Here is a 27,922-nt window from a genome sequence, read left to right on the forward strand (position 1 = left end):
CAGTGACAGAAAGTTCTAAGGTTGTGGATGTGCTATTGCCACTAGGGATAAAACATCGATGCTTTGTCTAAGGATATTTGTGTTGATTACATTACGCACCATACTTAATGCAATTGTCTGTTGTTTACAACTTAATACTGGAGGGGTTCGGATGATAACCTGAAGGTGGACTTTTTAGGCATAGATGCATGCTGGATAGCGGTCTATGTACTTTGTCGTAATGCCGTGATTAAATCTCATAGTACTCATCATGATATATGTATGTGCATTGTTATGCCTTCTTTATTTGTCAATTGCCCAACTGTAATTTGTTCACCCAACATATGTTTATCTTATGGGAGAGACACCACTAGTGATCTGTGGACCCCGGTCCTATTCTTTACATCTGAAATACCATCTACTACAATTGTTCTTTACTGTTCTTCGTAAACAATCATCATCATCCACACTATACATCTAATCCTTTGTTTTCAGCAAGCCGGTGAGATTGACAACCTCACTGTTACGTTGGGGCAAAGTACTTTGATTGTGTTGTGCAGGTTCCACGTTGGCGCCGGAATCCCTGGTGTTGCGCCGCACTACACTCCGCCGCCATCAACCTTCAACGTGCTTCTTGGCTCCTACTGGTTCGATAACCTTGGTTTCTTGCTGAGGGAAAACTTGCTGCTGTGCGCATCATACCTTCCTCTTGGGGTCCCCAACGGACGTGTTAACTACGCGCAATCAAGCTCTTTTTCTGGCGCCGTTGCCGGGGAGATCAAGACACGCTGCAAGGGGAGTCTCCACTTTCAATCTCTTTACTTTGTTTTTGTCTTGCTTTGTTTTACTTTATTTACTACTTTGTTTGCTGCACTATATCAAAAACACACAAAAAATAAAAATTAGTTGCTAGTTTTACTTTATTTACTGTCTTGCTTTCTATATCAAAACACAAAAAATTAGTTGCTAGCTTTACTTTATTTACTATCTTGTTCTCTATATCGAAAACACAAAAAATTTAGTTACTTGCATTTACTTTATCTAGTTTACTTTGTTTACTACCACTAAAAATGAGTAATCAGGAAGTTGAAGTTCGTTCCTTTAAGCAACAAGGGGGAGAAAGTTTTAAAGATGCTTGGTATAGAATTAGCGATGCTCATCATAGGTGCATTAAGAAACACTCCACTATTATACTACTTAGGAACTTTTATGTTGGTATCTCTAGCTGGAATAGGTATGTTCTTGATACTCTTGCGGGAGGTAATTTCCTAGGCACTCTCTGCTTTAGAAGCTAGTTGCATCATTGAGAGTCTAGTTGGAATACCACCTGTTAATGAAATTAAAATTGAAGTCTCTCTTGAAGATGTCATGAAAAAGTTGGAGGTCATAGAGAAAGATCTTCCAAGTATTGAGACTAAATTGGGAATATTACTTAATAGCACTGATAAACTTGATAAATCTCTAGGTGAAATTAATGAGAGAATTGCTGTTTTAGGAACTTGTGCTACTCATGATAATCGAACCCATAGGATTAGTGAACTTGAAAAAGCTATGGGAACCTTGGGTTCAACTTTTTCTTCTCTTAAGTTTAAGGAGAAAGCTTATGTGGGTAAGGAGCAAAAATTCATGTATGCCTCTAAAGTGCCTAAGCCAAAAAACTATTATAGGCCTAAAATTGACAAAGCCCTTAGCACCACTATGGATGATGGAACATCTAAGATACCAATTGATGTTGATGCTACGTCTCTTGATAATACTTGATTCACACTTTCTGCGCCTAGCTGAAAGGCGTTAAAGAAAAGCGCTTATGGGAGACAACCCATTATTTTACTTCTGCACTTTGTTTTATATTTGAGTCTTGGAAGTTGTTTACTACTGTAGCAACCTCTCTTTATCTTTATTTTATTGCATTGTTGTGCCAAGTAAAGTATTTGATAGTAAAGTCAATACTAGATTTGGATTACTGCGCAGAAACAGATTTCTTGATGTCACGAATTTCGACCTGCCTCTCTATAGGTAGCTCAGAAAAATCTGCCAATTTACGTGCGTGATCCTCAGATATGTACGCAACTTTCATTCAATTTGGGCATTTTCATTTGAGCAAGTCTGGTGCCTCAATAAAATTCATCTTTACAGACTGTTCTATTTTGACAGATTCTGCCTTTTATTTCGCATTGCCTCTTTTGCTATGTTGGATGGATTTCTTTGTTCCATTAATGTCCAGTAGCTTTGTGCAATGTCCAGAAGTGTTAAGAATGATTATGTCACCTCTGAATATATGAATTATGCACTGACCATCTAATGAGTTTGTTTTGAGTTTGGTGTGGAGGAAGTTTTCAAGGGTCAAGAGAGGAGGATGATACAATATGATCAAGAAGAGTGAAAGGTCAAAGCTTGGGGATGCCCCCGTGGTTCATCCCTGAATATTTTAAGAAGACCCAAGCGTCTAAGCTTGGGGATGCCCAAGGCATCCCTTCTTCATCAACAACTTATCAGGTCACCTCTAGTGAAACTATATTTTTATTCCGTCACATCTTATGTGCTTTACTTGGAGCGTCTGTTTGCTTTTGTTTTTGTTTTTGTTTTTATTTGAATAAGATCGGATCCTAGCATTCTTTGTTTGGGAGAGAGACACGCTCCGCTGTTTCGTATGAACACATGTGTTCTTAGCTTTATCTTTAATGTTCATTGCGAAAGTTGGACTATTTCATTCATTGTTACATGGTTGGAAACGGAAAATGCCGCATGTGGTAAATGGTTTAATGTCTTGAATAATGTGATACTTGGCAATTGTTGTGCTCATATAGATCATGTTTAAGCTCTTGCATCATGTACCTTGTACTCATTAATGAATAACTACATAGAGCTTGTTAAAATTTGGTTTGCATGATTGATCTCTAGAGTCTAGATATTTTCTGGTTAAGGTGTTTGAACAACAAGGAGACAATGTAAAGTATTATAATAGTTACAATATGTTCATATGTGAGCTTTGTTGCACCTTTTATACTTGAGTTTGCTTCAAACAACCTTGCTAGCCTAGCCTTGTATTGAGAGGAATTCTTCTCATGCATCCAAATCCTTGAGCCAACCACTATGCCATTTGTGTCCACCATACCTACCTACTACATGGTATTTCTCCGCCATTCCAAAGTACATTACTTGAGTGCTACCTTTAAAATTCTATTCTTTGTATTTACAATATATAGCTCATGGGACAAAATAGCCTTAAAAACTATCGTGGTGAAGAATATGTACTTATGTGTCTTATTTCTTAATAAGTTGCTTGTTGAGCGGTAACCATGTTTCTGGGGACGCCATCAACTTTACCTTTGTTGAATATCATGTGAGTTGCTATACATGTTCGTCTTGTCTTAAGTAAGGGAGATTTTCATGATCAAATGGTTTGAGTATGCATAATGTTAGAGAAGAACATTGGGCCGCTAACTAAAGCCATGATTCATGGTGGAAGTTTCAGTTTGGACAATCAATCCTCAATCTCTTATGAGAAAATTAATTGTTGTTGAATGCTTATGCATTAAAGAGGAGTCCATTATCACGTTGTCTATGTTGTCCCGGTATGGATGTCTAAGTTGAGAATAATCAAAAGCGAGAAATCCAATGCGAGCTTTCTCCTTAGACCTTTGTACGAGGCGGCATAGAGGTACCCCTTTGTGACACTTGGTTGAAACATATGCTATGCAATGATAATCCGTGTTAATCCAAGCTAATTAGGACAAGGTGCGAGCACTATTAGTATACTATGCATGAGGCTTGCAACTTATAAGATATCTTATACATAACACATATGCTTTATTACTACCGTTGACAAAATTGTTTCTTGTTTTCAAAATGAAAAGCTCTAGCACAAAAATAGTAATCCATGCTTCCCTCTGCGAAGGGCCATTCTTCTACTTTATTGTTGAGTCAGTTTGCCTATTCTTTCTATCCCAGAAGCAAACACTTGCGTCAACTGTGTGTATTGATTCTTACATGTTTACCTATTGCACTTGTTATATTACTTTGTGTTGACAATTATCCATGAGATATACATGTTGAAGTTGAAAGCAACCGCTGAAACTTACATCTTCCTTTGTGTTGCTTCAATGCCTTTACTTTGAATTTATTGCTTTATGAGTAACTCTTATGCAAGTCTTATTGATGCTTGTCTTGAAAGTATTATTCATGAAAAGTCTTTGCTATATGATTCATTTGTTTACTCATTATCTTCATCATTGCTTCGAATCGCTGCATTCATCTCATATGCTTTACAATAGTATGATCAAGATTATGATAGCATGTCACTTCAGAAATTATCTTTGTTATTGTTTACCTACTCGAGGGCGAGCAGGAACTAAGCTTGGGGATGCTTGATACGTCCCAAACGTATCTATAATTTCTTATGTTCCATGCTACTTTATTGATGATACTCACATGTTTTATACACATTATATGTCATTATTATGCATTTTACGGCACTAACCTATTGACGAGATGCCGAAGAGCCGATTGATGTTTTTCGCTGTTTTTGGTTTCGAAATCCTAGTAAGGAAATATTCTCGGAATTGGACGAAATCAACGCCCAGGGTCCTATTTTTCCACGAAGCTTCCAGAAGACCGAAAGGGAAACGAAGTGGGGCCACGAGGTGGCCACACACTAGGGCGGCGCGGCCTGGGCCTTGGCCGCGCCGGCCTATTGTGTGGGGCCCTCGTGTGGCCCCCTGACCTGCCCTTCCGCCTACTTAAAGCCTTAGTCGATAATAACCCCAGTACCGAGAGCCACGATACGGAAAACCTTCCAGAGACGCCGCCGCCGCCAATCCCATCTTGGGGGATTCAGGAGATCGCCTCCGACACCCTGCCAGAGAGGGGAATCATCTCCCGGAGGTCTCTTCATCGCCATGATCGCCTCCGGATCGATGTGTGAGTAGTCCACCCCTGGACTATGGGTCCATAGCAGTAGCTAGATGGTTGTGTTCTCCTCATTGTGCTATCATGTTAGATCTTGTGAGCTGCCTATCATGATCAAGATCATCTATTTGTAATGCTACATGTTGTGTTTGTTGGGATCCGATGAATATTGAATACTATGTCAAGTTGATTATCAATCTATCATATATGTTATTTATGTTCTTGCATGCTCTCCGTTGCTAGTAGAGGCTCGGCCAAGTTGATACTTGTGACTCCAAGAGGGAGTATTTATGCTCGATAGTGGGTTCATGCCTCCATTAAATGCGGGACGAGTGACGAGAAAGTTCTAAGGTTGTGGATGTCTTTGTTTCCACTAGGGATAAAACATCGATGCTTTGTCTAAGGATATTTGTGTTGATTACATTACGCACCATACTTAATGCAATTGTCTGTTGTTTACAACTTAATGCTGGAGGGGTTCGGATGATAACCTGAAGGTGGACTTTTTAGGCATAGATCCATGCTTTGGATAGCGGTCTATGTACTTTGTCGTAATGCCACTGATTAAATCTCATAGTACTCATCATGATATATGTATGTGCATTGTTATGCCTTCTTTATTTGTCAATTGCCCAAGCGTAATTTGTTCACCCAACATACTGTTTATCTTATGGGAGACACCACTAGTGATCTGTGGACCCCGGTCCTATTCTTTACATCCGAAATACAATCTACTGCAATTGTTCTTTCTTGTTCTTCGCAAACAATCATCATCATCCACACTATACATCTAATCCTTTGTTTTCAGCAAGCCGGTGAGATTGACAACCTCACTGTTACGTTGGGGCAAAGTACTGTGATTGTGTTGTGCAGGTTCCACGTTGGCGCCGGAATCCCTGGTGTTGCGCCGCACTACACTCCGCCGCTATCAATCTTCAACGTGCTTCTTGGCTCCTACTGGTTCGATAACCTTGGTTTCTTACTGAGGGAAAACTTGCTGCTGTGCGCATCATACCTTCCTCTTGGGGTTCCCAACGGACGTGTTAACTACGCGCAATCAGGTCCTTCTACTGCTTGTTGGCGATGTGGAGCAACTGGGCCACCCGCTTCGTCTGGCGGCGCAACTCTTCGCCTTCAAGGCGGCTCAGCTCCTGTGCGGATGCTCTGGCCGCACCCACGTTCTTCTCGGGGGTGTTGTAGATGGGCCGCTCCAGGGAGACAGCCAGCGAGGGCTCGCTGTCGTGGTTGATCTCTGCACCGAGGGCGCCTCTCCAGCGGTGGATCTGGCCAGCTCGGCTGGGGCTTGTACTCGCGCGTGGTGATCTCCAGCTGGCGCTTGGTAGCCGCAACCTCTTCCGCTTGCTGAAGGAGAAGCAAACGGTGAGCCTCCAAGTCAGCCTCGATGGTGCTCGGGTCGGTGCCGACAGTGAGGGAGTGCTCAGCTTCGCCCTGGCCGCCTGCGGCGGAGGTGGTGGGCTGGATCTCGAGGCGCCGCCATCCGTCTTGGCGTTGGCGTTGCGCTCCGGCGCGGGGCCTGGTTGCGCGTGGACTTGGTGGTGTTCTCGTCGGTGGCCATGGCCTCCTGCACGACGCAGGGGCTGGCGAGGATGCTGCCGATGCCGGCTCCGGGAGGAGGGCTGGTGCAGCTCCACACGTGGTGCGGGTAGCGCGCGACGCGACGATGGCGACGTAGACGTGAAGCGCGCCGAAGGTGATGACGTTGCCGCCGGCAGGGAAGGGCTGGTCGGCGAAGCAGCCAGCGTTGTCGCTGACGCAGTCCAGCGAGCCGAACCTCTAGACCAAGCCTGAAGCGACTCGCTCGCCTGAGGGAAGGATGAGGCCCGTCCAGAAGGAAAATCCGGCCGCAGACGCTGAAGGCCCCATGGTGGGCGCCAAATGTCGTGGTATCGTCACGGCATATGCCATGGGGTGGCTTAAGTCAAGTGGTTCCGGCCTTGGCCTACGGTGGTCTCCGGATGCGGGTATGAGCACGTGTGACACAGCGACGTACCCATGTTCGGGGCCCTCGTATGGAGGTAACACCTCTACTCCTGCTCTACAGATGTATATGATGTGTAGACATTACAATGGTGCTCCTTGAGCTGTGGCCGGCTTGAGAGAGGGCTCGAGGTAGACGAAGGCCTCTCTCCCGAGCGGTTCTAAGTATGAAAGTAGAAGTGATTGATCGATCCCCCCAAAGGGGGGTGCTACTGAGGCTTATATAGTGCATGGAACATTACAGAGAAGTCCCTATGAGCTATGGCGCCGACTCCACCGGCTCCGGCTTGGTCGCATGGTCCCAAGGCGCCCGGGGCCCGGGGCCCCTCGGCTGCCGCCCGCGTCTTGTCCTTCCTGTCGCGGCTGGCAGGGACAGGACGGAGCGAGCGACGGGCCGTAGGCCGGATCTAGCCTCCAGCCATAGCCTGCGGCCCCTACGTAGCTCCGCCCGTAGCCTACACCGCCCCGATATGCCGGGCCATGATGGCCTATCACCACACGGATCCCTATTATATTGCTCTACAGTGTTCTGCGATCCGCGGGATTGCATGTCCTCGTGGACTTTGGCACCCGAATGACCTTTCCGGAGCCTTCTCGTGCAAGGATTGCCAACTCCTAGAGCCGGCCAGGGGAAAGATGAACCAAGCCGGATATGACATGCTGAAGCCGGCCCAGGCCATGCCAAGCCAGCGTAGACCTGGTTCCAGTCGGCCCCAAGGCGGCGGACCACGGCTCGAGTCGGCTGCTCCTCAGCTGGCCTTGGCCGCGGGCCAGCCGGCCCTAAGCCAACTGTTCCCGGTCATTTGCCATACCTAGGGTATTCCCCCCAACACCACCACTGTCCCTTCACCTCGCCTTCGCGGGTCCGGGCTTTGGATTTCTTGGCAGCGGCCTCATGGACCTTCTTCTCCATTCGCTCCTTTCCGGCAGTCTCGGCCGGATCGGTGGATGTGCCTTCGATGGTCTTGCCGGATCCTTGAGAAGGATCCAGTCGGACTGGTATTAGAGGTGGAGGGGCGGAGGCAAGAGGTGTTTCCATGATCGGCTCCGACTGAGGGGGAGGAGAAGAAGACATCTGCACAAGCAAGCTCGCGTAAGTTAAAGCTAGCTAGAAATTAGTTGGTTTGTTCGTTCATCTCTACGAGCTCCGATCAGTAAAAGATTGGAGTCGGAATTCTTACCGAAAATGGCGGACGCGGTGTTCGGAGCTGCCACCGGTGAGGTGGCGTAGTGGCTCGTCGGACTTAAAAACACGGCACGTCTGAGAAGCTCCGGCGAAGGTCCGACGCAACGGCGATGAGGGCTCGTAGGCGGCGCTTAACTGAGAGCGACGCGAGGGGGAGAATGAATGGATTAACCATGCAGTGGTGATATTTATAGCCTGGGAATGAGATTCGTGCTCCGCATCCTGTGGTAGGCACGCAAGCGTCGCGCCGTTGGATGAATGACACGTGTCCTAAACCCTAGCAGTGAATTGGCCCATGGATTAAGTTACCATTGGAATTACCCGATATTGGAGCCTGGTTAGGTGAAACGATTTGATCCCCTTGGACGATCCATGAAACTCCGAGGTACTCAGAGTAATTTCTGTGATTTAAGTTATCCGGAGATCAATTTTGAAAATTTGGTCATATGGCAAATAAGCTGGAAAGGTATTCATGAAGTCGAAGTTCTTCAAGATTTCCAAGACTTCTGGGAAGCTAGTCGGAGATTTCAGAGGCTTGATCAAGGAGGAAGATATGGAGAACATCGGAGAACTCCGGGGGCTACTATTGTGGGTATACTTCATGGGTGTACCATCGATAGTGCCTAGATCCGGCAAACCCGGGTGGCCCATAGATGGTGATGGTGGCATACGGCCCATCGGGCGGCCCAATTGTTGTTGATCAAGATGGAAGAAGTCCAACCCAGCAACAAGGAGCTGGATTTGGTCTGACCTGCGCCATGAGTCGGATCCGGCAAGGCCCATCAAGGTAGCCGGATCCAGTACCACATTTTAGGTAGTAGGCGGATCCTTGACATGCACAACAATGTAATATTCCGCAGTTAGGCAAGATTGTATTCCAGCTAGGACTCTCCGTAGAAACCCCAGATCCTAGCGCCTTTATAAGACGGATCCCGGGAGCTCTAGAGGCACAACCACAACTCATTGTAACAACCCGAAAGCGCCAAGATAATTCTAGACAAGCAGCAGTAGGCACTGCCTCCGAGCAACGTGTTCCGAAGTTGGGTAACCCGCGTACTACCGTCCCAATGGCTCTCCGCCCTATGGCCCCTACTTCTCCCCCCCCCCCCCCTACGTGAGGATCCCTCCTCCGGGGTACCGTCGATTAGGCAACGTCAACCGGCGAAGTACGATAGTATCCTCTTTAGGAGTTTCATGATCTCCATCATTAGTTCCCTCTTTATTTGGTGAAGTCACCACCGGAACAGTTTTCGGCGCTATGCCATTCACCATTTCAGGAAGATAAGGTTCAATAACCTCTTCGAGTTCTACCTTTCTTCCACTCACACCTTTTGATAGAAAATCATTCTCCAAAAAGGATCCATTTTTGGCAACTAAAACTTTGTCTTCGGATCTGTGATAGAAGGTGTACCCAATTATTTCTTTAGGGAATCCCACGAAGACACATTTTTCCGCTTTGGATTCGAGTTTATCAGGTTGAAGTTTCTTCACATAAACACGACATCCGCAAAATTTTAGAAACGATAGTTAGGGTTGTTACCAAACCTTAATTCACACGGTGTAGTTTCAACGGATTTAGATGGTGCCTATTTAAAGTGAATGCAGCTATTTCTAGTGCATGACCCCAAAAAGAAAGTGGTAAATTTGTAAGGGACATCATAGACTGAATCATATCTAATAAAGTACGATTACGACGTTGGATAAACCATTACGCTATGGTTTTCCAACACGAGTGAGTTGTGAAACTATTCCACATTGTTTCATGCGTGTGCGTCAAACTCGTAACTAAGATACTCTCCTCCACGATCGGATTGTAAAAAAATGATCTTTTTGTTACAATGATTTTCCACTTCACTCTGTAATTTTTGTACGTTTCAGACTTGTGTTTCATCAATTAAATGTATCCATATCAACTTAAATCATCCATGAAAGTTATGAAGTGACGATATTCTCGGATTGTAAAAAAATGATCTTTTTGTTACAATGATTTTCCACTTCACTCTGCAATTTTTGTACGTTTTAAAAGTTTCAGACTTGTGTTTTATCAATTAAATATATCCGTATCAACTTAAATCATTCATGAAAATTATGAAGTGATGATATTCACCGCATGCTGACACACTTATTAGACCGCACACATCAGTATGTATGATTTTCAACAAGTCCGTCGCCCGCTCTATTGTACCAAAAAACAAGGTTCTAGTCATCTCGCCTATAATTCATGGTTCACTTGTCTTAAATGATTCATAATCAAGTGATTCCAGCAGTCCATCATAATGGGGCTTCTTCATGCAACATGTATCCAGCAATATCATCATTCAACTTAATTATTTTGGCATTCACACTATGAATGTGTGTATTATTACTATCAAGATTAAAAAGAAATAAACCATTCTTCTTAGGTGCATAACCATAAAAGATATTATTCATATAAATCGAGCAACCATTGTTCTCAGACTGGATGAATAACCGTCTTGCATTAAACACGATCCAAATATAATGTTTATGCTCAAAGAAGCCACCAAATAATAATTATTAGGTTTCCATCTGCCCCTTCTCTGCTACTTTTTTTTTTTTTTGCTCTTTCCATTGTTTTTCTCTTTTCAAAGCTGAGGAAGTGGCCTCTCCTGCAAGCAACACATGTCATTGCACTGCCATGTAGGCATCTGAACCTACGTGTTCTCTATGCAAGCTAGGACCATGCGCTGGCCATGCCCTATGGCTACATGCGGCTGATGGAAAGGGATGAAAATAATGTTGCAATGGAGAAGATAGGAAAATGTGTAGGACCAGGAGGAGGCGCTCGTGAGTGAGGCACAACCGGCCGATACGAGCGTTTTCCTTAGTTATACACTATATTGCACTAAACTAGCCTAAATATTGTGTATTAATTTGGTAAAGAAAATTGGTAACAAATGAAACTCACATTGCACCAACACTACATGTGACCAAAACTAACCCTACCATTTTGTTGGTCATGGCTGAACTTATCGCACTTGCTTGCAGGATTGCCAACAATTGTGTATGCCAATGCTTAAGGAATGACTTTTTCTAGTACACGGCATCATTCAGTTTCACTAAGTTTCTTTACTTTTCACAGATTCTAAATAAAACTTGATGATGCACATATGCATGAATTTCAAAGCACCAGATCGGCTAAAGCTCCCTAGCCAAGTCTACTTCACTTTGCTTGCCAACATTCGGCAACCTTTTTTTTTTACGGTAGGCAATCAGAATATTGGCTAGCCAAATTTTTGGTGAGCTCGGCTTGGACTCAAACCAAACACGCTCTACACATCCCCCACATGGCCATCTTTCTAAGTAACTTCAGCCATGGAAAGCAAAGCACGAAGCTCGCTCCCAAATGTCAATATCCTGCAAGACACTCCACCTTCCTGTGCAAAAGCTCTCTGTGCCCTGAGATATGCACATCTGCGTCCTTATTCCTGACTAGCTAGCTAGAGCAGTAGAGCTAGTGCATGACGTGATCGATGGCGGCACTAACCTCCCTGCAGAGGTCGAGGAAGCGGAGGTGCCCGTCCCACCCCATGCTCTCCGTCTCCCCAGCCCTCCTCTCTCTCCTCTTCATCGTCCCCATCCTCTACCTCCTCCTCATCCACCGGTCCTCGTGCTCCCCGCTCTTCAGCCACCTCACGGCCGTCGGACGCTCATCGTCGAGCGTGAGCGGCTTCGCCGGAGACCTTCGCGACATCGAGTTCTCGTGGAACCACCTGCCGTTCACGTCGTCCCAGCCACCCCTGGCCAAGCTCAAGATCGCCGTGTTCTCTCGGAAGTGGCCCGTGGCCACGGCACCCGGTGGCATGGAGCGTCACGCGCACACGCTGCACACGGCGCTCGCGGCGCGGGGCCACCGCGTCCACGTGTTCACCTCCCCTCCGCCGCATACGGAGGCGGCGCCGTCGCCCACCGCCGATGGGCCTCAGCTGCATTTCCTGGACGGCACCCCGGGCCAGTGGCGCTGTGACGAGGCGTGGAAGCTGTACGAGGCCGAGGGCGAGAACGATCCGTTCGACGTGATCCACTCGGAGAGCGTGGCGGTGTTCCACCGGTACGCGCGCGGGGTGCCCAACCTGGTGGTGACGTGGCACGGCATCTCCCTGGAGGCGCTGCACTCGGGCATATACCAGGACCTGGCCCGCGGCGAGGACGAGCCCATGTCGCCGGCGTTCAACCAGAGCCTGTCGGAGTCGGTGAGGCGGGTGCTGTCGGAGGTCCGCTTCTTCCGGAGCTACGCGCACCAGGTGGCCATCAGCGACTCCACTGGGGAGATGCTCCGCGACGTGTACCAGATCCCTGGCCGCCGCGTGCACGTGATCCTGAACGGCGTGGACGAGGCGCAGTTCACGCCGGACGCGCAGCTCGGCCGCGAGTTCCGGGAGGAGATCGACCTGCCCAAGAGCGCCGACCTGGTGCTGGGCGTGTCGGGCAGGCTCGTCAAGGACAAGGGCCACGCGCTGCTCTACGAGGCCTTCTCCAAGCTGGCGCTCCGCCACCCGAACGTGTACCTGCTCGTCGCCGGCAAGGGGCCGTGGGAGTCGCGGTACATGGACCTGGGGCGCAACGCCAAGGTGCTGGGCGCCGTGTCGCCGGGGAAGCTCAGGGCGTTCTACAACGCGCTGGACGTGTTCGTGGACCCGACGCTGCGCCCGCAGGGCCTGGACCTGACGCTCATGGAGGCGATGCAGTGCGGGAAGCCGGTGGTGGCCACGCGGTTCCCGAGCATCAAGGGCAGCGTCGTGGTGGACGACGAGTTCGGACACATGTTCGCGCCCAACGTGGAGTCGCTGCTTGAGAGCCTGGAGGCGGTGGTGAAGGACGGCGCCCGGCGCGCGGCGGAGCGCGGCCGCGCGTGCAGGGAGTACGCCAAGTCTATGTTCGCGGCCACCAAGATGGCCCTGGCGTACGAGAGGCTCTTCCTCTGTGTCAAGAACGAGTCATTCTGTGGGTACCCCGCTGAGTTCGATTAGTTTTGTCAGCAATGCCTCCTTGTTCTTAATAATCATACGGATACGAATGTAGTACTAAGATTATACTGTATGATGTTTCTCTTTCGCCTTTTTTCCCCTTATGTAAGTTTACTCGGTTAAAAAAAATTGATGATTAACATCCCGAATCACTAAGAGGTAGTATCAACTTTAGGCTTACATATCTTCGTAACAAAGACTGCAACTGCGTATCTTGTAAACATTACTCCTTCTCTTTGATATGAGGGAGTACCTCGGTTCCAAAGTGGAGCGAAGGCGGTATAAGCGAAGCATTATATTATACTGGAAACATGTTTGCTGAAGTGCGTAGCACGGAAAGTTTCACAGCTTCTTAGAGCTGACGAATGCTTTTTTGGGAAGCAAAGCAAGAGAGCATTGCAGGGTTGACCCGCCTCCGTATATGTGGTGTGGATGTACAGCAGTTCGAGTGCTGGCTTCGAGGGAACGCTCCGGGATCGGTACCCTCTACCTCGTTCTCCTTCTTACGGCAACCCCTTCAGACTTTACTATAGTGATCTGAGACGACTTTCATACAGCTGCCGTCATGTTCAATTTTTCAGACACTGGAACTGGCAGCACTTTGGCACGAATCACCTGGATTCTCCATGCCGTACTCCTCACAACATGCTCGACAAGCAACGAAAATGACTATGAACTTGTCGAGCTACAGGAACTCCTAGACACATCAGCACGAGGCAAACAAACAATGAACTGGCCAAACACGATTAACTCATCACAGAAAACTTCGATTGAATCATCTCCACTAATCACAAACAGCATGAGATAAGGTCGCAGTTGAAGTGCTCTCTTTTCGACAAGAACAGCAGATGTACACAGCTAATCACATACTGCTCGTCGTCTTTGAGTACTATCAAAATATCTATACCAACGGAAAAAATTACAGTGGAACGAAAGAATCAGCATACATAAAAAATTTGGCACACCACTATGAGAAATGAGAATGAAATATTTTATACAGAAGAATAAGGGGGTGGGGGTGGGGGTGATGACGATGCCTCTGTCGAAGGTGGTTTATCCTCTGTCTCTGGTGCCTCGGTAGAAGGTGCATCCTTTGTAGCTTCTCCGGGAGTTACAGCAGGTGCATCAGTGCCACTGGAACCAGCTGCCGGAGCTGGAGCTGGAGCAGCTGCAGCGTCAGGACTACTTGTTGGGTCTGTAACCAGAGCTTCTGTAGCTTCCACAGTACTATCAGGCGTTGCAGTAGCTTCTGCATTGCTGGTAGCTGCTGTAGCCTCCACATTGTCAGGAGCTGTTGTTGCCTCCACCTCATCGGTGCTCTGTGCCGGAGCAGGAGTGCCATTATCTGTTGGAGCTCCTTGAGCCACCGGAGCACCTTCAACAATTGGGGCACCTTGAACCACTGGGGCACCTTGACTCACTGGAGCACCTTGAACCATTGGGGTGCCTTGATTCATTGGAGTACCTTGAGCCATTGGGGTGCCTTGATTCATTGGAGTACCTGCTTGATTCATGGGAGCACCTGCTTGATTCATGGGAGCACCTATAGCTGCATTAGGAAGCCCAGGTTTTGCAATGGCCGCCTTTTTAATAACAATGGGAGCTGCAGATAGTGGCGGCATTCCAGGAGGAAGTATTTCAATTGGTGGCTTTTTCTCGGTTTCTCCCAAACTAGTAAGCTTCGGGTCCTCAAGAGAAGCCAAGAATGCTGCGGCAGCATCGGTTTTCACGGTTGGTGTGTGATCCAGCTCCTTTTGTAGCACCTTGTTCCATGTTATGACTGAGCTCCTTAATGACGGGCGACCATGGGCCTAGAGAGTGGAAAAACCGTGTAAGGACTTGGCAACCATACTCATTGTCATTGGCCAAATAAAAAGGTGATGTCACATTTTTAGGAAACAGCAGGAGCAGAATGCATATTCACCAAAATATTTCATTATGGACAACTCGTTATGGTTGGTTTATCTCATAATCAATGATGTCACTATCAATCACATTAACTTCTTTGTAATGTATTTGCACAAAAATACAAAATATATACCCCCAACCACAATGCTTTACAATATTACTCCCTCCGTCTCGTGAAACTTGTCTGAGATTTTTTCAAATTTAGATGTATCTATATACTAGATAGTGTCTAGATACATCTAAATTTTGATAAATCCAAGACAACTTTCGTGAGACGGAGTACTATTTTTTTTTGGAGAAGAACCAGTGCTTCACAATAGGGAATTCATTTCATTGCTAGCTCCATTCTTTTTACTCATCTACACATCATGCATTTGGAATTTTAATTATACAGAATCAACTGAGAAGACGGTGTTTGGAAATGGAGAGGAAGAAGAGGTCGTATAGTCGGAGCAGAAAACACATGTGTCTGAGGCAGGATGTCAGTGGTGCTTTGGGTTTTAGGATCTATTGGTTCTGATTTCTGAAGCAACTAATGGAGCAGTAACTAGAAGACGATAAGTATGACATTAGGGGGTAAGGGACCAACTTCTATTCTCAGCCATTGGACCTAATGATTATGGATGTCGACTAATTGGTTCACACCAAACTCAAGTTTCTTATAGTAGTATAAATTAGGAAGCATAGGTGAGAGAATGGAATTCAAAATATAACTTACTTGAGCATGTAAAACAGCCTCTGCCAGCATTCCTGTGTCTTGCCATGCTTTTTCCATGAGGGTGTTATCACCCAGAACTGCAGCTGCAAATGCTGCTTCACGCCCATGGCCAGCTGTTATCAAATTGGTCACCAAACCCTGGAAAGGTGCAACAGTATTAGTAATTGCTCCTAAGAAACTACCAAACATGTGCAAATGATCATAAACGAAATATAATGCGTCAACAGAAAGGAAACATCAGGTTTTAGCATGCATGATCAACAAGGAGCCTCGCCGTATTAACGTCCCAGATGGAAAATCACCATTAATGGGCAAGAATCAAGTTCTAATAGTAAAATATTACTAGGTCAAAGTAGCATACCGACAGTCGAGTAAGCTCCCCATGGTTTGCAAGACGGAGTGCAAGGCCTCGTAAGGTTTGTCCATGTAGAGCTCCCTTTACAGAAGCTGCAGCAGCTAATCTCTTCAAAACTTCACGAGCAATTTCAGCCTGGCCGGTGGCATCTGCCGCATCAATAAGGTCAAAGAACTCCTTGACAAATTTCACTATTCCCTGCACAGCATCTGCAAGACTTTCTTGCTTAGCCTGCTTAGCTACTGCCAAATTGAGAATCTGTGTAACATCAGTAGCAGTAGTTTCTTGTCCCACGTCTCGGCTATTGCTCATTGTCAGCAAACATGCAAGTGCTCTTTTCAAGTCCTTGCTCTGCATTGCAAGATCAAACTCCAACCTGAGGAATGTCAACACAAATTTAAACTCATGAAAATAGTATATGTATCCATCTATCAAAGAGAAAAATGAGAATAAAATAAAATTAAATAAAAGAAAAACTCATGCTGGTAATAGAAAAATTCAGGCAGCAAGAATTTTCACCTCTTAGATATTCCAGGTAAATGAAGTGCTTCAGTAGCATAGCCCATTCCAAGCATAAACTGAGCAAGGTCATCATGGTGTTCTCGGCCAAGTCTAGTAGCCCTGCATGATTCGTTTTTGAGTTGTCACTCACACCGCTTGCAAAAGCCAACAAAATGTGCTAAACCATAAAAACATACCATTTGACAGCACTAACTGGATCTCCATATGCTGCAAGGCACCGACATCGTATACCGGGATGGCTGAGAGACAAGGCATGTGCACACATATACCTTTGAGGAATGTTGCAAGGTGTCAGAATTGCACCCAAATTAGCATTGAACAAAACAATAACTCCCTCCGTCCCTAAAAAAAGCTGCTCAACTTTGTCTAAATATGATGTATATAGACATATTTTAGTAATTGATCGTATCTAGAAAAAGTTGTGCAGCTTTTTTTGAGACAGGGGGAGTAAAAATTTAGCTCTATTTGAGCGAATGTTCTTTTAACGAGCATTTACTTGCACAAAATGATCATGGAACTGCTCTTGTTGTCCTTACAGCATGTATTACCTGTCAACAAGCCAAAGAACTCCATCTCTGACACCAACCAGGACAAGTGGTCCAATAGGTCTTTTCTGCTCTGCAGGAAAGCGGGTTACTGCAACCGACACCCCTCCTCCAGCAACAGCAACTTCAGCGTATCTTCTATCATCCAATTCTTTCAGAAATACTGAATCATCCCCACTTAATTTCGGTTGCTTTGGCACTACAAACGGTGGTATTGACGGGGTGTGTTGAAAGGAGGCTAAACGAACAACCTGGAAAATTGCGAAATACAAGCTGTAATTAACAAGACATTATAACAAGCTCATATATATAAAAGAAGTAACAAAGACAAAAGCCACAGTTAAACAGAAGTCAAATAATGCAGTAAAGTACATTGAAATTAAGAAATTAAACTAGTAACCCTGAGTTCCATTAAAATTTAGTGGACACAGAAGAAAACAATCAATGTAAAAAAAAGGTTACTAACAGCATTCAACACATACAAATACACACCTGCAACATCGGAGGTCTTAATAAGATTTTCTCACTTGCCGTAACCTGGGGAGCTTCAACTGTGATAAGAGCTAAATCTCCATGCTCTGCAACTGCTCGACCCTGAGCTTCTCTTGCTTTCATTTCTTCTTTTCTCTTTTTTGTCTCGATGTCAATTGGAGCAACTCCAGCATCAACATAAACGCACCTGGAAAATAGGTTCAAAAGTTCAAGAGATAGCAAGATATCCCATGTGTTATCAAAGTTTTTTTTTAGAACCACGAGTGCAATCAAAGCACCAAAACACTATTTGCTGGAAAAAAATATAGCTATACCAGAAAACCATTTAAAAGTAGCTGCCTTCTCAATACCCTCTACCAAAAAATCATATTTCGAAATGTCAAAAAAATTTAACAAAAAAATTTACATGTACATCTTCATAATATATGTTCGTTCGTCAAGTTTCACGAAAAACCAATATTTTTTGTGGTCTATATAAAAAAGAGAAAACTTATCTTGTGAAAAGCATTATTTTTAGCACTGAGTTTTGTCTTTTTTACACACGTCACATGATAAGTCGATTTTTTATGAAACAATTTTGTAAGCGTGTAGCACGAGAAGATTTACATGCGAATTTTTGGTTTCAATTTTTTTAAAATTCAAAATATGTGTAAGATGCATTTCAAAATAGAGGGAGCATATGCTCCCATGTTCCAAAACAGCACTCCCTATATTATTATACAACTTAATGGATGTAGTTTTCAGAAATCATTGGATAATATAACATAAATCGTACAAGGACTCCTAAGGTTCCTACAGCACCTGTGATTTCTATCTACCATCTTGAATCAAACACAAGTATACCTTTATTAAAAGACAGCCAAGAGCTTGAAACAGACTCAGCAGTGGAAGTTGGGAACACATGATAATGGAAATATTGAGGTGCACTAAATGAACAATTCAGACTGCACACAGAAGAGTTAACTTACTCTATGGTTGTTGGTGTAGCCACAAATAACTGTCTACGGTGCCAAACAGCACCAGTAGCAAAGGGAATTGAAACGTCTCCAAGATACCTAAACTGAGGTCGCAGGGAAGAAATTACAATATACTGCTGGTATGCAAATGCGCAATATTCAACAGTTTGGTCCCACACAGTCCACTCAGGTTGTGCAAGTAGGCCGCTTACAGGCTGATAGGTCTCCCAGCTGCACGAATCAAATGTAGCTAAGATAAATATATGTAATACATAGCATAGCAATCATCTAGTATCGGCCAAGAAATAAATTCTCTAGATATCCAGGAAGCATGAAATCCATAGGTGCATATATACCTGTATAACTGGAAATTTTGGGGTGGCCCTTCTCTGGTGGAAAATGGGTCATCCGAAGCAAAAGATGATGCACTACCTCCAAAACCTGATAGGGGCATTGATTGAACAGTTGATATAGCTGTGGCTGTCAAAGGACTGATTCTACGAGATGTCCGGTATGTGACACCAAGCAGAGCACCACCATGCAAGCCAACGACCTGCAAGAGTACAACCATAAACCTCTTGAAACAACAGAATGCTAAGAACAACTCGCTAAACTAAGTGTCTTCGGAATGCGGAATCTTAAGTACGCAGGAATAGGAAAAACAGTAGGATTGAGATGTCACGACTTACTGAATCCTACAGGAAACGAAAAACGAAATAGGAATTTGCAAACATGGCATTCGGGTGCTCCAAAGGATTTTTGCAAGAATTTCAAAAGAGAAAAGGTGCATCCAAGAAATAAAGGGAAATTTCATGAGGTCAAACCTCTTGCAACGAATCCTATAGAACTGGGGTGTAGGGAAGCAATCCAAGGAACTTTGGGATCCAAATGCCCTATATTGGAAAAATCCATTGAAATGCCACAAAAATACAATGAAACTCCTAGTCCCAAGGATATGTGCCTAAAGAAAGATCATGTAGCTATATGGCCAAAAAATAAAGATTATTTTCACTGGTAAACCAAGGATATGTGCTTAGAGGTGAAAGCAAGAACGCACAACCATGCTAACATCAAAATGGGCATTGCTGACCACCTTATGTTTCAGTAATACTGATATCCAAGACAGCTAAACCAAGGTATGCACAGAAATCTCCTAAGCAATGGCAACACAATAGAGTTTTAAAAGTACTCAGTACAAATAACCAAGCATAATAAGAAAACAGATGACCTCATAATCAGAAATAAATCACATGTTGTAATTTGTATGATACAGATTGATAACAATAACTGAACTATAACTTATTCTGACCATTAAGAGAAAACAAGCATTTTCATACCAAATAATTACGACTATAGCTCTATTACCCCACCCCCATCCCAAAAACAAACAAAAAATTGAGTGCATCATGTCAAAATGTGGTCAAGTAGCATGTTTGTTTCGACAATGTATGAATGTAACTAAGGTACTCAGGCTGGAACTTTTCCAGTATATGCCAAGCATGGTATGATAGTTTTCCATAAGTGATGCCAATGGCCTTCATATTTCCATCAAGAAACAAAACCAGAAAACAAAAACAATAAAATTACTGCTGCTCAAAAATCGCATGCTGTCAAATTACCAACCGGTATCTATAGAAAAGGAAAGATTCTCCGTAAGTAAAAAATATATCATAAATGAAGATTACCAACCGGTTCACTGCGGCCATCAATCGACCTCTGCAAAACATGAGCTGTTCCATCATCTAACAAAATGCGAACTTGTACTGTGGCTGCAGAAGCAGCACTAGCTGCTGCAGCTGCTGCTTGAGCTGCTGCTGCAGCTGCTTCTTTTGCCTTTTTAGAAGAACCACCTTTCACAATTAGTGGCATCCTTGGAGCCAATGCACTCTCGACCAGAGCATATCTGTCACGACAGCTGTCCCATGCAAAAAGTTTTCCTGTACCTGAATCAACAACTGACCAATCACTAGCTTTGTACACAGCGAACGATGGAATGTCTGGCCATACAACTGCAACGTACCTGCAAATAAATAAATAGTTTTTTTACAAAAATCATAGCATATACCGAGAAACTAACTATAGCCTACACAAGCACCGTAAAACAGTAGTGAACACAAAACAGATTAGATATCCGAAACATTGACTTCTAGTTGCAATGAACAACTCACAGCACATAACAGCAAAGTAACTACTATGCAACACTAAACCTCTCTCACGCAATGTATAATGCAACAATAACCAGAATGATGACTAAAACGAATTCAGCTAGGGCCTATGCGTACTGCAGCCAACATGAGATTCATGGAATAGAAAAACCCAGTACATGATGTCTGTTTCTTTTGTAGTACTCAAGTGCTAGGCAATAGCGATAAGATGGCATAAATACTTACTTTCCAGAGCTGCTAGCTGAAAGGATTGAATATGAATCATGTGGAGCAGGCGTGCTGATATGTTTCTTAGATTGCTTTACTATCAGCTGATCCATAGATTCATTCCTTGATCTTCCTGTTTCAGATGCACTTCCTAGGGATGGATTTGCTGTGTTTGATAATTGGAAATTCAGTAACTTAAGTTCTCTTTCAACAATGTAAACAGCAGAGTGTTCCTTGCTTTCTGCCGGTGCTGGTAAAGGAGCAACGGCTGGAAGTGCTCTTGGATCGAACTCGCTTAAGATAATACCAATATTCGTTCCAGTAGCAACAAGATGTGGTTGCAAGGGATGTGCCACCATACAGTAAACCTAGAGTAGCCACAAAGTTCAGTCTATGTTAGCATGCTTGAAAAACTCTGCATTACAGTGGTGTTATCTTTATACGGAAACCAGCATCTTATCAGCAACATGGTACTGTGAACCAGATTTTTTTACATTACGTACATTCAAGTTACCTTTCACTGATCTGTGATAATTCCCTTTCCAATTTTAAGTCCAGAATGATGTGGTATACGACTTTTGCAAACTGCATCATTATAGACACTGGAGAGTAGAGACATATGTTTAACACCTAAATTATTAATACTCCCTCCGTTCCTATTTGTAGGGCGGATTAGGTTTTGTTCAGACAAGACTTTGACCAAGAGTCACTTTTTAATGTGTTTTATGACATGAAATTGGTATCGTATGAAGTACTCCCTCCGGTCCTATTTAATTGACTCAGATTTAGTACAAAGTTGTGATAAATCCGAGTCAATTAAAAGAGACCAGAGGGAGTATGTATTAATGGAGTAATTCTTCGTCAAAATCTTGTCTTAACGAAACCTAACATGTCCTACAAATAGGACTGGAGACAACTTTAACAACATGCCCAGTGATCGTTGAGTGCTTACAATCTGGCTTTGTGCTACATTCTTAGTTACAATAAACATGCCTAGCACTGCAACACAACAGTTACTAAAGCTCGGAGAAAATGAGACGGAAATAAATATTTACAGAATATTGTGGAACCATCTGATAATAGTCAAAAACACAATAGCTTGACCTGAAATGGCAAAATATTTTCTACTAAAGGTATCAGTCCAGAAGTATACCCTCAGTTTCTTATGCTGTGCAAGGGCTTGTGGAGGAACAAGCGAGGACAATTCACAGAGTGGTCTTGTTAAAGCAGAATAAGTCGGATGTTCTATGGCCCTGTAACAATCCAAAATGCAAAATTACACATGTAATCGTTTTTTCAACACTATATAGAATTTCTACAATCTGATGTTTCTTCCCAAACACAAGAAAATCATACCAAATATGGGAGTCCTTGACACAAGTCAGAATATCAAGGTTTGGTGCACGAGGATGACACCAAGATGCAACACTATGGCAGGCAAGCTTAGGTACTGGTTTAATGCGCCTTATTTCCTGCACAGCAAATATGCTATTGTATAAGTGTTTCCTAGAATAACAAAACACATAGTTTCATGTAAATATTGAGTATACATACCTTGAATGTAACGGTATCCCATATGGCTAAAGTTTTATCAGCCCCTATAGTAATGAGTTGTGGAGCACTTCCCATTACTCTTGAAAGTTCAACCGCAACCACGCCTCCATCATGAGCCTTTGGAAAGATACACAAAGAAAAGAACCAGTATCAAACAACCCACATGAGAAACTGCTTACTAATGTTATTTACATGATTAACCTAAACATTCTGCATTTCTGTCAAAAAATCTGCATTACCTTCAAACTAATCTTAGGTACAAGTTCACGAGAGTCATGGATATGATCAGCGCTCCATAATACCAGCAGACCATCACTACCACCAGAAACTAAATGTACCTGAAGACACGCATACTTATTGATAAGTAAAGATATAACAGTACCATGTGGAAAATTGAAATGCTGCAGAAACTAGCAACAATGAAATAGCAGATAAGTACAACAAACAACACAAGCACATAGCATATGGACACAACAGTCAATAGGGGGAAATCACAGTTTGATGACCAAACAGAAGAGACCAAATCCTAATAAAACAAAACAAACCATGAGAAAAATTACCTCGCCGGCTGCAGACATGAATGTCATCAAGCAAGATATTGCTCCTTTATGTCCACCAGTATACCTTCGCACGAGCTGCAAGGACCAAACTGCTAGGTTTAAAATGCAATTACGAAGAAGCAAAGGGGGCAAGTATAAGATGTGTAACCTTCCATGTTATCATTGAGAGAACTCTGATCACGCCATCAGATGCCCCAAATGCAACTAGAGGGGCATCACTAGAAGATGACCTGGAGAGGAACTCCATACTGCAAAAGCACAAACATGATCTAAGTCAAAATCTAGCACTAATCCAAAGCTTTAAAGTACTTGTTGATGTTCAACAGATGTATGTTGAACTGGGTTTCAGAGATAATTAAATGACAGAAGCCAAGCTGTTTTTAGTTCTTAATCATATATCGGACTTGGTGGTAATTGATTTATTTTATCATATATAGTATGGTCAAAAATACCAGGAAATGCAGCAGCACTGATAAAAAAGGAGCATAAGGTTTATGAACATAACATTTCAGCTCAGTTCAGGTCCAGGTCCAGGTTCCAATTACAAAACAATGCTGAAATGTTGGAATCGATGCCAAATGCAGATGTATTTGTTAATACCACCAGAGTGCATGTAATTAGGATTTGGGAACAATATGCTGTTCTGAAAACTAAGAATATAATACCTATTATGATTGATTATTATCAATTCCAAGAAACATTGACCCAGGGATACCAGCTGAGAAATGGTTCACAACCAGTATAGCCTACAGGCTCTAAATGATGCATGACAAGCATCACACGAAATTATGTTTTTCCTATTTTACGCCTTACATCACCAACCAAAATCTTAGTTAAAAGGAAAACTGAATCCGGCATGCACAATTCATTTAGGCACATGTAAAACACCATGAATAAATGAAAAGAAATACATATAGACATAAGGATGGGTACTCTGCAAAGTAAGTGTACCATAAAAGTGACTTGTTATCAAGTTCTTGCTTAGGAACATCACGGCCCCGCATAGTCACTAAGTCCAAAAATATTGCTTTGTTTTCACAACAAATGACAACAAAATGCCTTCCTCTTGTAGATGGTGCAGGTGCACTGAAAGCGGATGATTGTTGATTAACTGCAGTTGGAGCCTCGGCAGCAGCAGAGCAATTGCGCCAATGTTGCCAAAATCGTATATCGTCGTCATAAAAAGAAACCTGCTTTACACTTGGAGTACAATAGTTGGCCGGTAGCGATGTCAGGCAAGATACCATATAAAATGGCCATGGTAAAATAACAAAACTCTCAAATCAATACCTTCCGCCTCGGATTGCCTCAGTTGGTTTTCCTTTTGAATCTGCACAGATTTTGACAATGTCATAGTAAGCCAAACGTATATATCTCATATGGTATGTTACTTTCACATGCCCATCTTGAAAAGAGAGAATGCAGAAATAAAGCAAATAACTAAAAAACCATGTACAGCGAAGTTGGAGGGGAAAGTTGTGAAGTCAGAAAACAGACTGTTGTCGTAAAAACTAAATTGAAACCAGCTTCGACAGGGATTACAATTTAGCTTGCACTTGAGAGTTAGGATCGAGGAATGTTTTCTAACAAGTTTTACAAATTACTTTCAAAAATTATAATAGATATGTCGGGAACGTATAACCAGTGTAAAATAATTGGCTCTTGAACTATCAATTGGGGCTCAATTTTAGTTTCTGAACTAGAGAACCACCAACAAGGCCCCTGAAGGCCTGAACTTTGAATTTTGGCCCTCTCAATCCCGTCTTTATGTGTCGCTACTCCTGGACAAGCTAACGCAGTAGGGCAAGTCTCGAGCCAGTTAGAACACTCAAAAAGACCCAAATACCCATGATAGACTGTGTTACAGGTAATATTGCACTCGGACCATGTTACTAAGATATTTGTGCATCCATTCCAAGCTATGCTGCCATTATATATAAAATGTATTTGCAACAGGCAAAGAGTTGACACACATAATAAATTCTTAGGACCATTCGTTCCAGCTTTGGGATTGGCTTACCACCAAGAAAAAAGGCTGCAACAGAAACAAAGAACCAGCTTCCAGGGCTGCCTTTGGCTGAAGCTCCATGGAAACATAGCATGCCCACCAGCACATCAATTTTGGTTTTGTTAGGGTCAATGTGATAGGAATTCGGAGCCTACTTCGGTCTGGATTTCATAAGTGAATAAGCTCAAAGCATGGATGAGACCTTTTGCACACTATGACTGGGCAATGACTTGGCTGTATTGAGTCAGGTGATTCACATGTAGCGTCACGTGAAGTAAGCAAGCCAATATTCAAAGTTCAAGGACTACTTTGGTCGGTTTTGTAGTTCGAAGATGCAACTGAGCTACGTGTGATAGTTCAGGGACCGGATTGTGTATTAGCTCTAATTTAAAGTTTCTCATACCTCTATCAATACAACAATTCTCATTGTTGTCACTTTTTGAATATGGATGCGTAAGAAGAAGGTTGCTTATTAAATTTCTATGACTAATTTAATGATATCACATGAAACTAAGCAAATAAGTAACCTAGTTCCACACACACACACATAGGCCTAACTCATAGCAATCAGTTAAAACTAGGCATTTGAACAATTTATTAGGCAACAGTCCTTTGGTCATCATCAAACTAGAAAAGTAGCAAATCTAACATTATCACTCCAACCGCGCATAACAAAAAACCTATGGCATTTCTAACAAGCTATTTCAAGCAGAAGTAGTGCAGAGCATACCAGTTTCTCCCTCTGCGAGCTTGTCAAGCTTCACGCCGACCAACCTCCGCTCATCGACACCACCCGCCTTCAGCTCGTAGATCACCTACCCCCATACAGCAACGAATTCCAAAGCAAGTGGAGAGCAATTAATCGCAGACAGAGGTTGCTAAGCTGGTTCAGCAGGAGGAGCGCAAATGGGGACGAAAAGGATGAGAGGGCCCAATTCAGAGCGGGATCTCTGAGATAGTAAGTGGTACCTGGCGGTGCTCCCAGTTCCAGATTGCGACGCGGTCGTTGGCGTCGGCGGTTACCAGCCAGGGTTGAGTGGGGTGGAGCTGGATCTTCACCACCTTGTCGCTCGTCGGCCGGAACGCCCTGAGGCGGAGCATATCGCCGCGCCCGCCGCGTGCGGCCGCGACGTCGTGGCTGGCGACGAGCGTGAGCGTGAGGGATCTGGAGAGGAGAGGGGCAGTGTGGTTTGTTGTGGGAGCTCGCAGGGAGATCTGAGTTGGGACTTGTTTGGACGACGACAGAGAAGAGATAGCAAGGTGAGCTGTGAATGGCCGAATGGGTAACTTGGGCCTGCTCGCTTTTTGGACCTTCGTGGCCTTGTTTCAGCCTCTGTGTAAGCTACGAATGGGCTTCATATCAGGGTTATCCTGAATATATAAGGACAGACGATTTTTTTCGAGTAAGGACTTGCTTTTTTTTGTTTTCCTGTTTCTTTTTTCTTTTTCAATTCAAAATATGAAAATTTCCAAAAAAAAAATAGCATTCTCAAACCTGAAAATATCTGGCTTTTGAATTTTTCCCAAATTTTTAATATGTTCAAATATTTAAAATATATTAAAAATGTTTAGATTATCAAAATGTTATTTTTTTTAAAATATTCAGACTAAAAATATGTATATATTTTGGAAATATGTTTAAACTTTAAAATTTTGCTCAAACTTTAAATGTGTTTGGAAATTAAAAGTGTTCGAAATTTAAATTTGTTTAGAACTTAAAATTGTTCAAAATTTAAAATTTGTTTAAAATTCGAAATTGTTTCTATATTGAAAAAATTATGGATTTAAAAAAAATCTCAAAATATATTCTGGTTTTGAAGTAACGTACATATTTTTTAAAAAACAAAGAACAAAACAAAATAACAAAAATCTGTGAAAAGAAAAAAAGAAAGGTATCTCATGCGATGGGTCGTGGCCCAACAAACCTGCTACAAGGTAGGCTACAACTACTAGCCTCGTTGTGTGGCGCCCCCTTACACGTCGATCAGGTCGGTGTAAAGGACCTCCCGTCGGCATGTACGGGTGCCCCAAACCCCTCTGACTCGGCGAAGGTTAAATGGACCACAGCCCGTTAGGTAAAAAAAACTTTTGTTTTCCTTTTCTTCTTTTTTTCTCCTTATTGTACTATTTTTTAAAACTAATGTTTTTTCAAAAAAAATAGATATTTCTTTTTTCCAAAATGTATTTTTTTGAAATCTAATGTTTTAATTTATAAAAAAAAAACTAGACATTTTCAAATTATTTTGAATTAATTTTTTTGTAAATCCATATATTTTTCAATTTTGAACGTTTTTTCAATTATAAAAGTTTCAAATTTGAATAGTTTTTCAATTTGAACATTTTTTCAACATGAACATTTTTCAAATTTGAATGATTTTTAGTTTTAAACATTTTTTAAATCTACACATTTTCAAAAAAAATCTTAACATTTTTCAAATCTTACAAAAAAACAAATAGAAAAGAAAAAAGAAAAAGAAAAAAGAAACATAAAAGAAAAGAAAAAATATGAAATAGAATTGAAAAAATGTAGTGTGCCTAACTTGGTTGGTCGTACCACACGCACGGTGTGCGACGCGAGTGGTGCGGCGCACTATCCGTGCCGACCTAGTCGACATATAGTGTTTGTGGTTCATAGCGGCCTGATGCAAATTAACCATGGTTGTCTATGTCGGTCCGCAGGAAAACCTAGCCAAACGGCAACGTAATTTGATAAGAGTTGTCCACGACGATCGATCCCGGACCAAAATCTGACCTGGAAATGCGTCAGGATGGACATCGCATGCGTCCACACGCACCCTCCTATTCTATTCGCTTGCCCCGCCAGCTCGGGGCACAATAGGCATTCCCTCTCCTGCCACCCCGCCTTGAATTTTGTC

At 43.3% G+C, this 27,922-nt stretch overlaps 2 protein-coding genes across 2 annotated transcripts; one reads left to right on the top strand and one right to left on the bottom strand.

Annotated features, from left to right (window-relative positions):
• Nucleotides 1-11,548: 11,548 nt before the first annotated feature.
• Nucleotides 11,549-13,059, top strand: LOC124660082 (D-inositol 3-phosphate glycosyltransferase 2-like). The gene has a single exon (XM_047197874.1). The coding sequence runs from the start codon at nt 11,563-11,565 to the stop codon at nt 13,057-13,059; it is 1,497 nt and encodes a 498-aa protein (XP_047053830.1). The 5' UTR covers nt 11,549-11,562.
• A 748-nt stretch (nt 13,060-13,807) lies between these two features.
• On the bottom strand, nt 13,808-26,165 carry LOC124659822. The gene is made up of 21 exons (XM_047197629.1): nt 26,016-26,165; nt 25,777-25,861; nt 24,329-24,368; nt 23,990-24,238; nt 23,187-23,286; nt 23,039-23,113; nt 22,718-22,816; nt 22,479-22,595; nt 22,281-22,396; nt 22,078-22,177; nt 20,943-21,292; nt 20,242-20,572; nt 18,909-19,105; nt 18,565-18,783; nt 17,597-17,783; nt 17,108-17,355; nt 16,736-16,828; nt 16,557-16,658; nt 16,044-16,413; nt 15,683-15,820; nt 13,808-14,867 (listed from the first exon to the last, which is right to left on the bottom strand). Exons 1-21 carry the CDS (start codon nt 26,145-26,147, stop codon nt 14,049-14,051), a joined length of 4,167 nt encoding a protein of 1,388 aa, XP_047053585.1. The 5' UTR covers nt 26,148-26,165; the 3' UTR covers nt 13,808-14,048.
• Between the last annotated feature and the right edge of the window lie 1,757 nt (nt 26,166-27,922).

Source organism: Lolium rigidum, chromosome 6 (genome assembly GCF_022539505.1).
Source record: "Lolium rigidum isolate FL_2022 chromosome 6, APGP_CSIRO_Lrig_0.1, whole genome shotgun sequence".
In the NCBI taxonomy this organism is placed as follows: Eukaryota; Viridiplantae; Streptophyta; class Magnoliopsida; order Poales; family Poaceae; genus Lolium; species Lolium rigidum.

Coding starts and splice junctions, on each gene's coding strand:
- LOC124660082 (XM_047197874.1), top strand. CDS start 11,563: ATGGCGGCACTAACCTCCCTGCAGAGGTCGAGGAAGCGGAGGTGCCCG.
- LOC124659822 (XM_047197629.1), bottom strand. CDS start 26,147: ATGCTCCGCCTCAGGGCGTTCCGGCCGACGAGCGACAAGGTGGTGAAG. Junction 17,356..17,596: donor TAAGACCTCCGATGTTGCAG/GTGTGTATTTGT, acceptor GCAATTTTCCAG/GTTGTTCGTTTAGCCTCCTT. Junction 15,821..16,043: donor GGGAGCTTACTCGACTGTCG/GTATGCTACTTT, acceptor GCACCTTTCCAG/GGTTTGGTGACCAATTTGAT.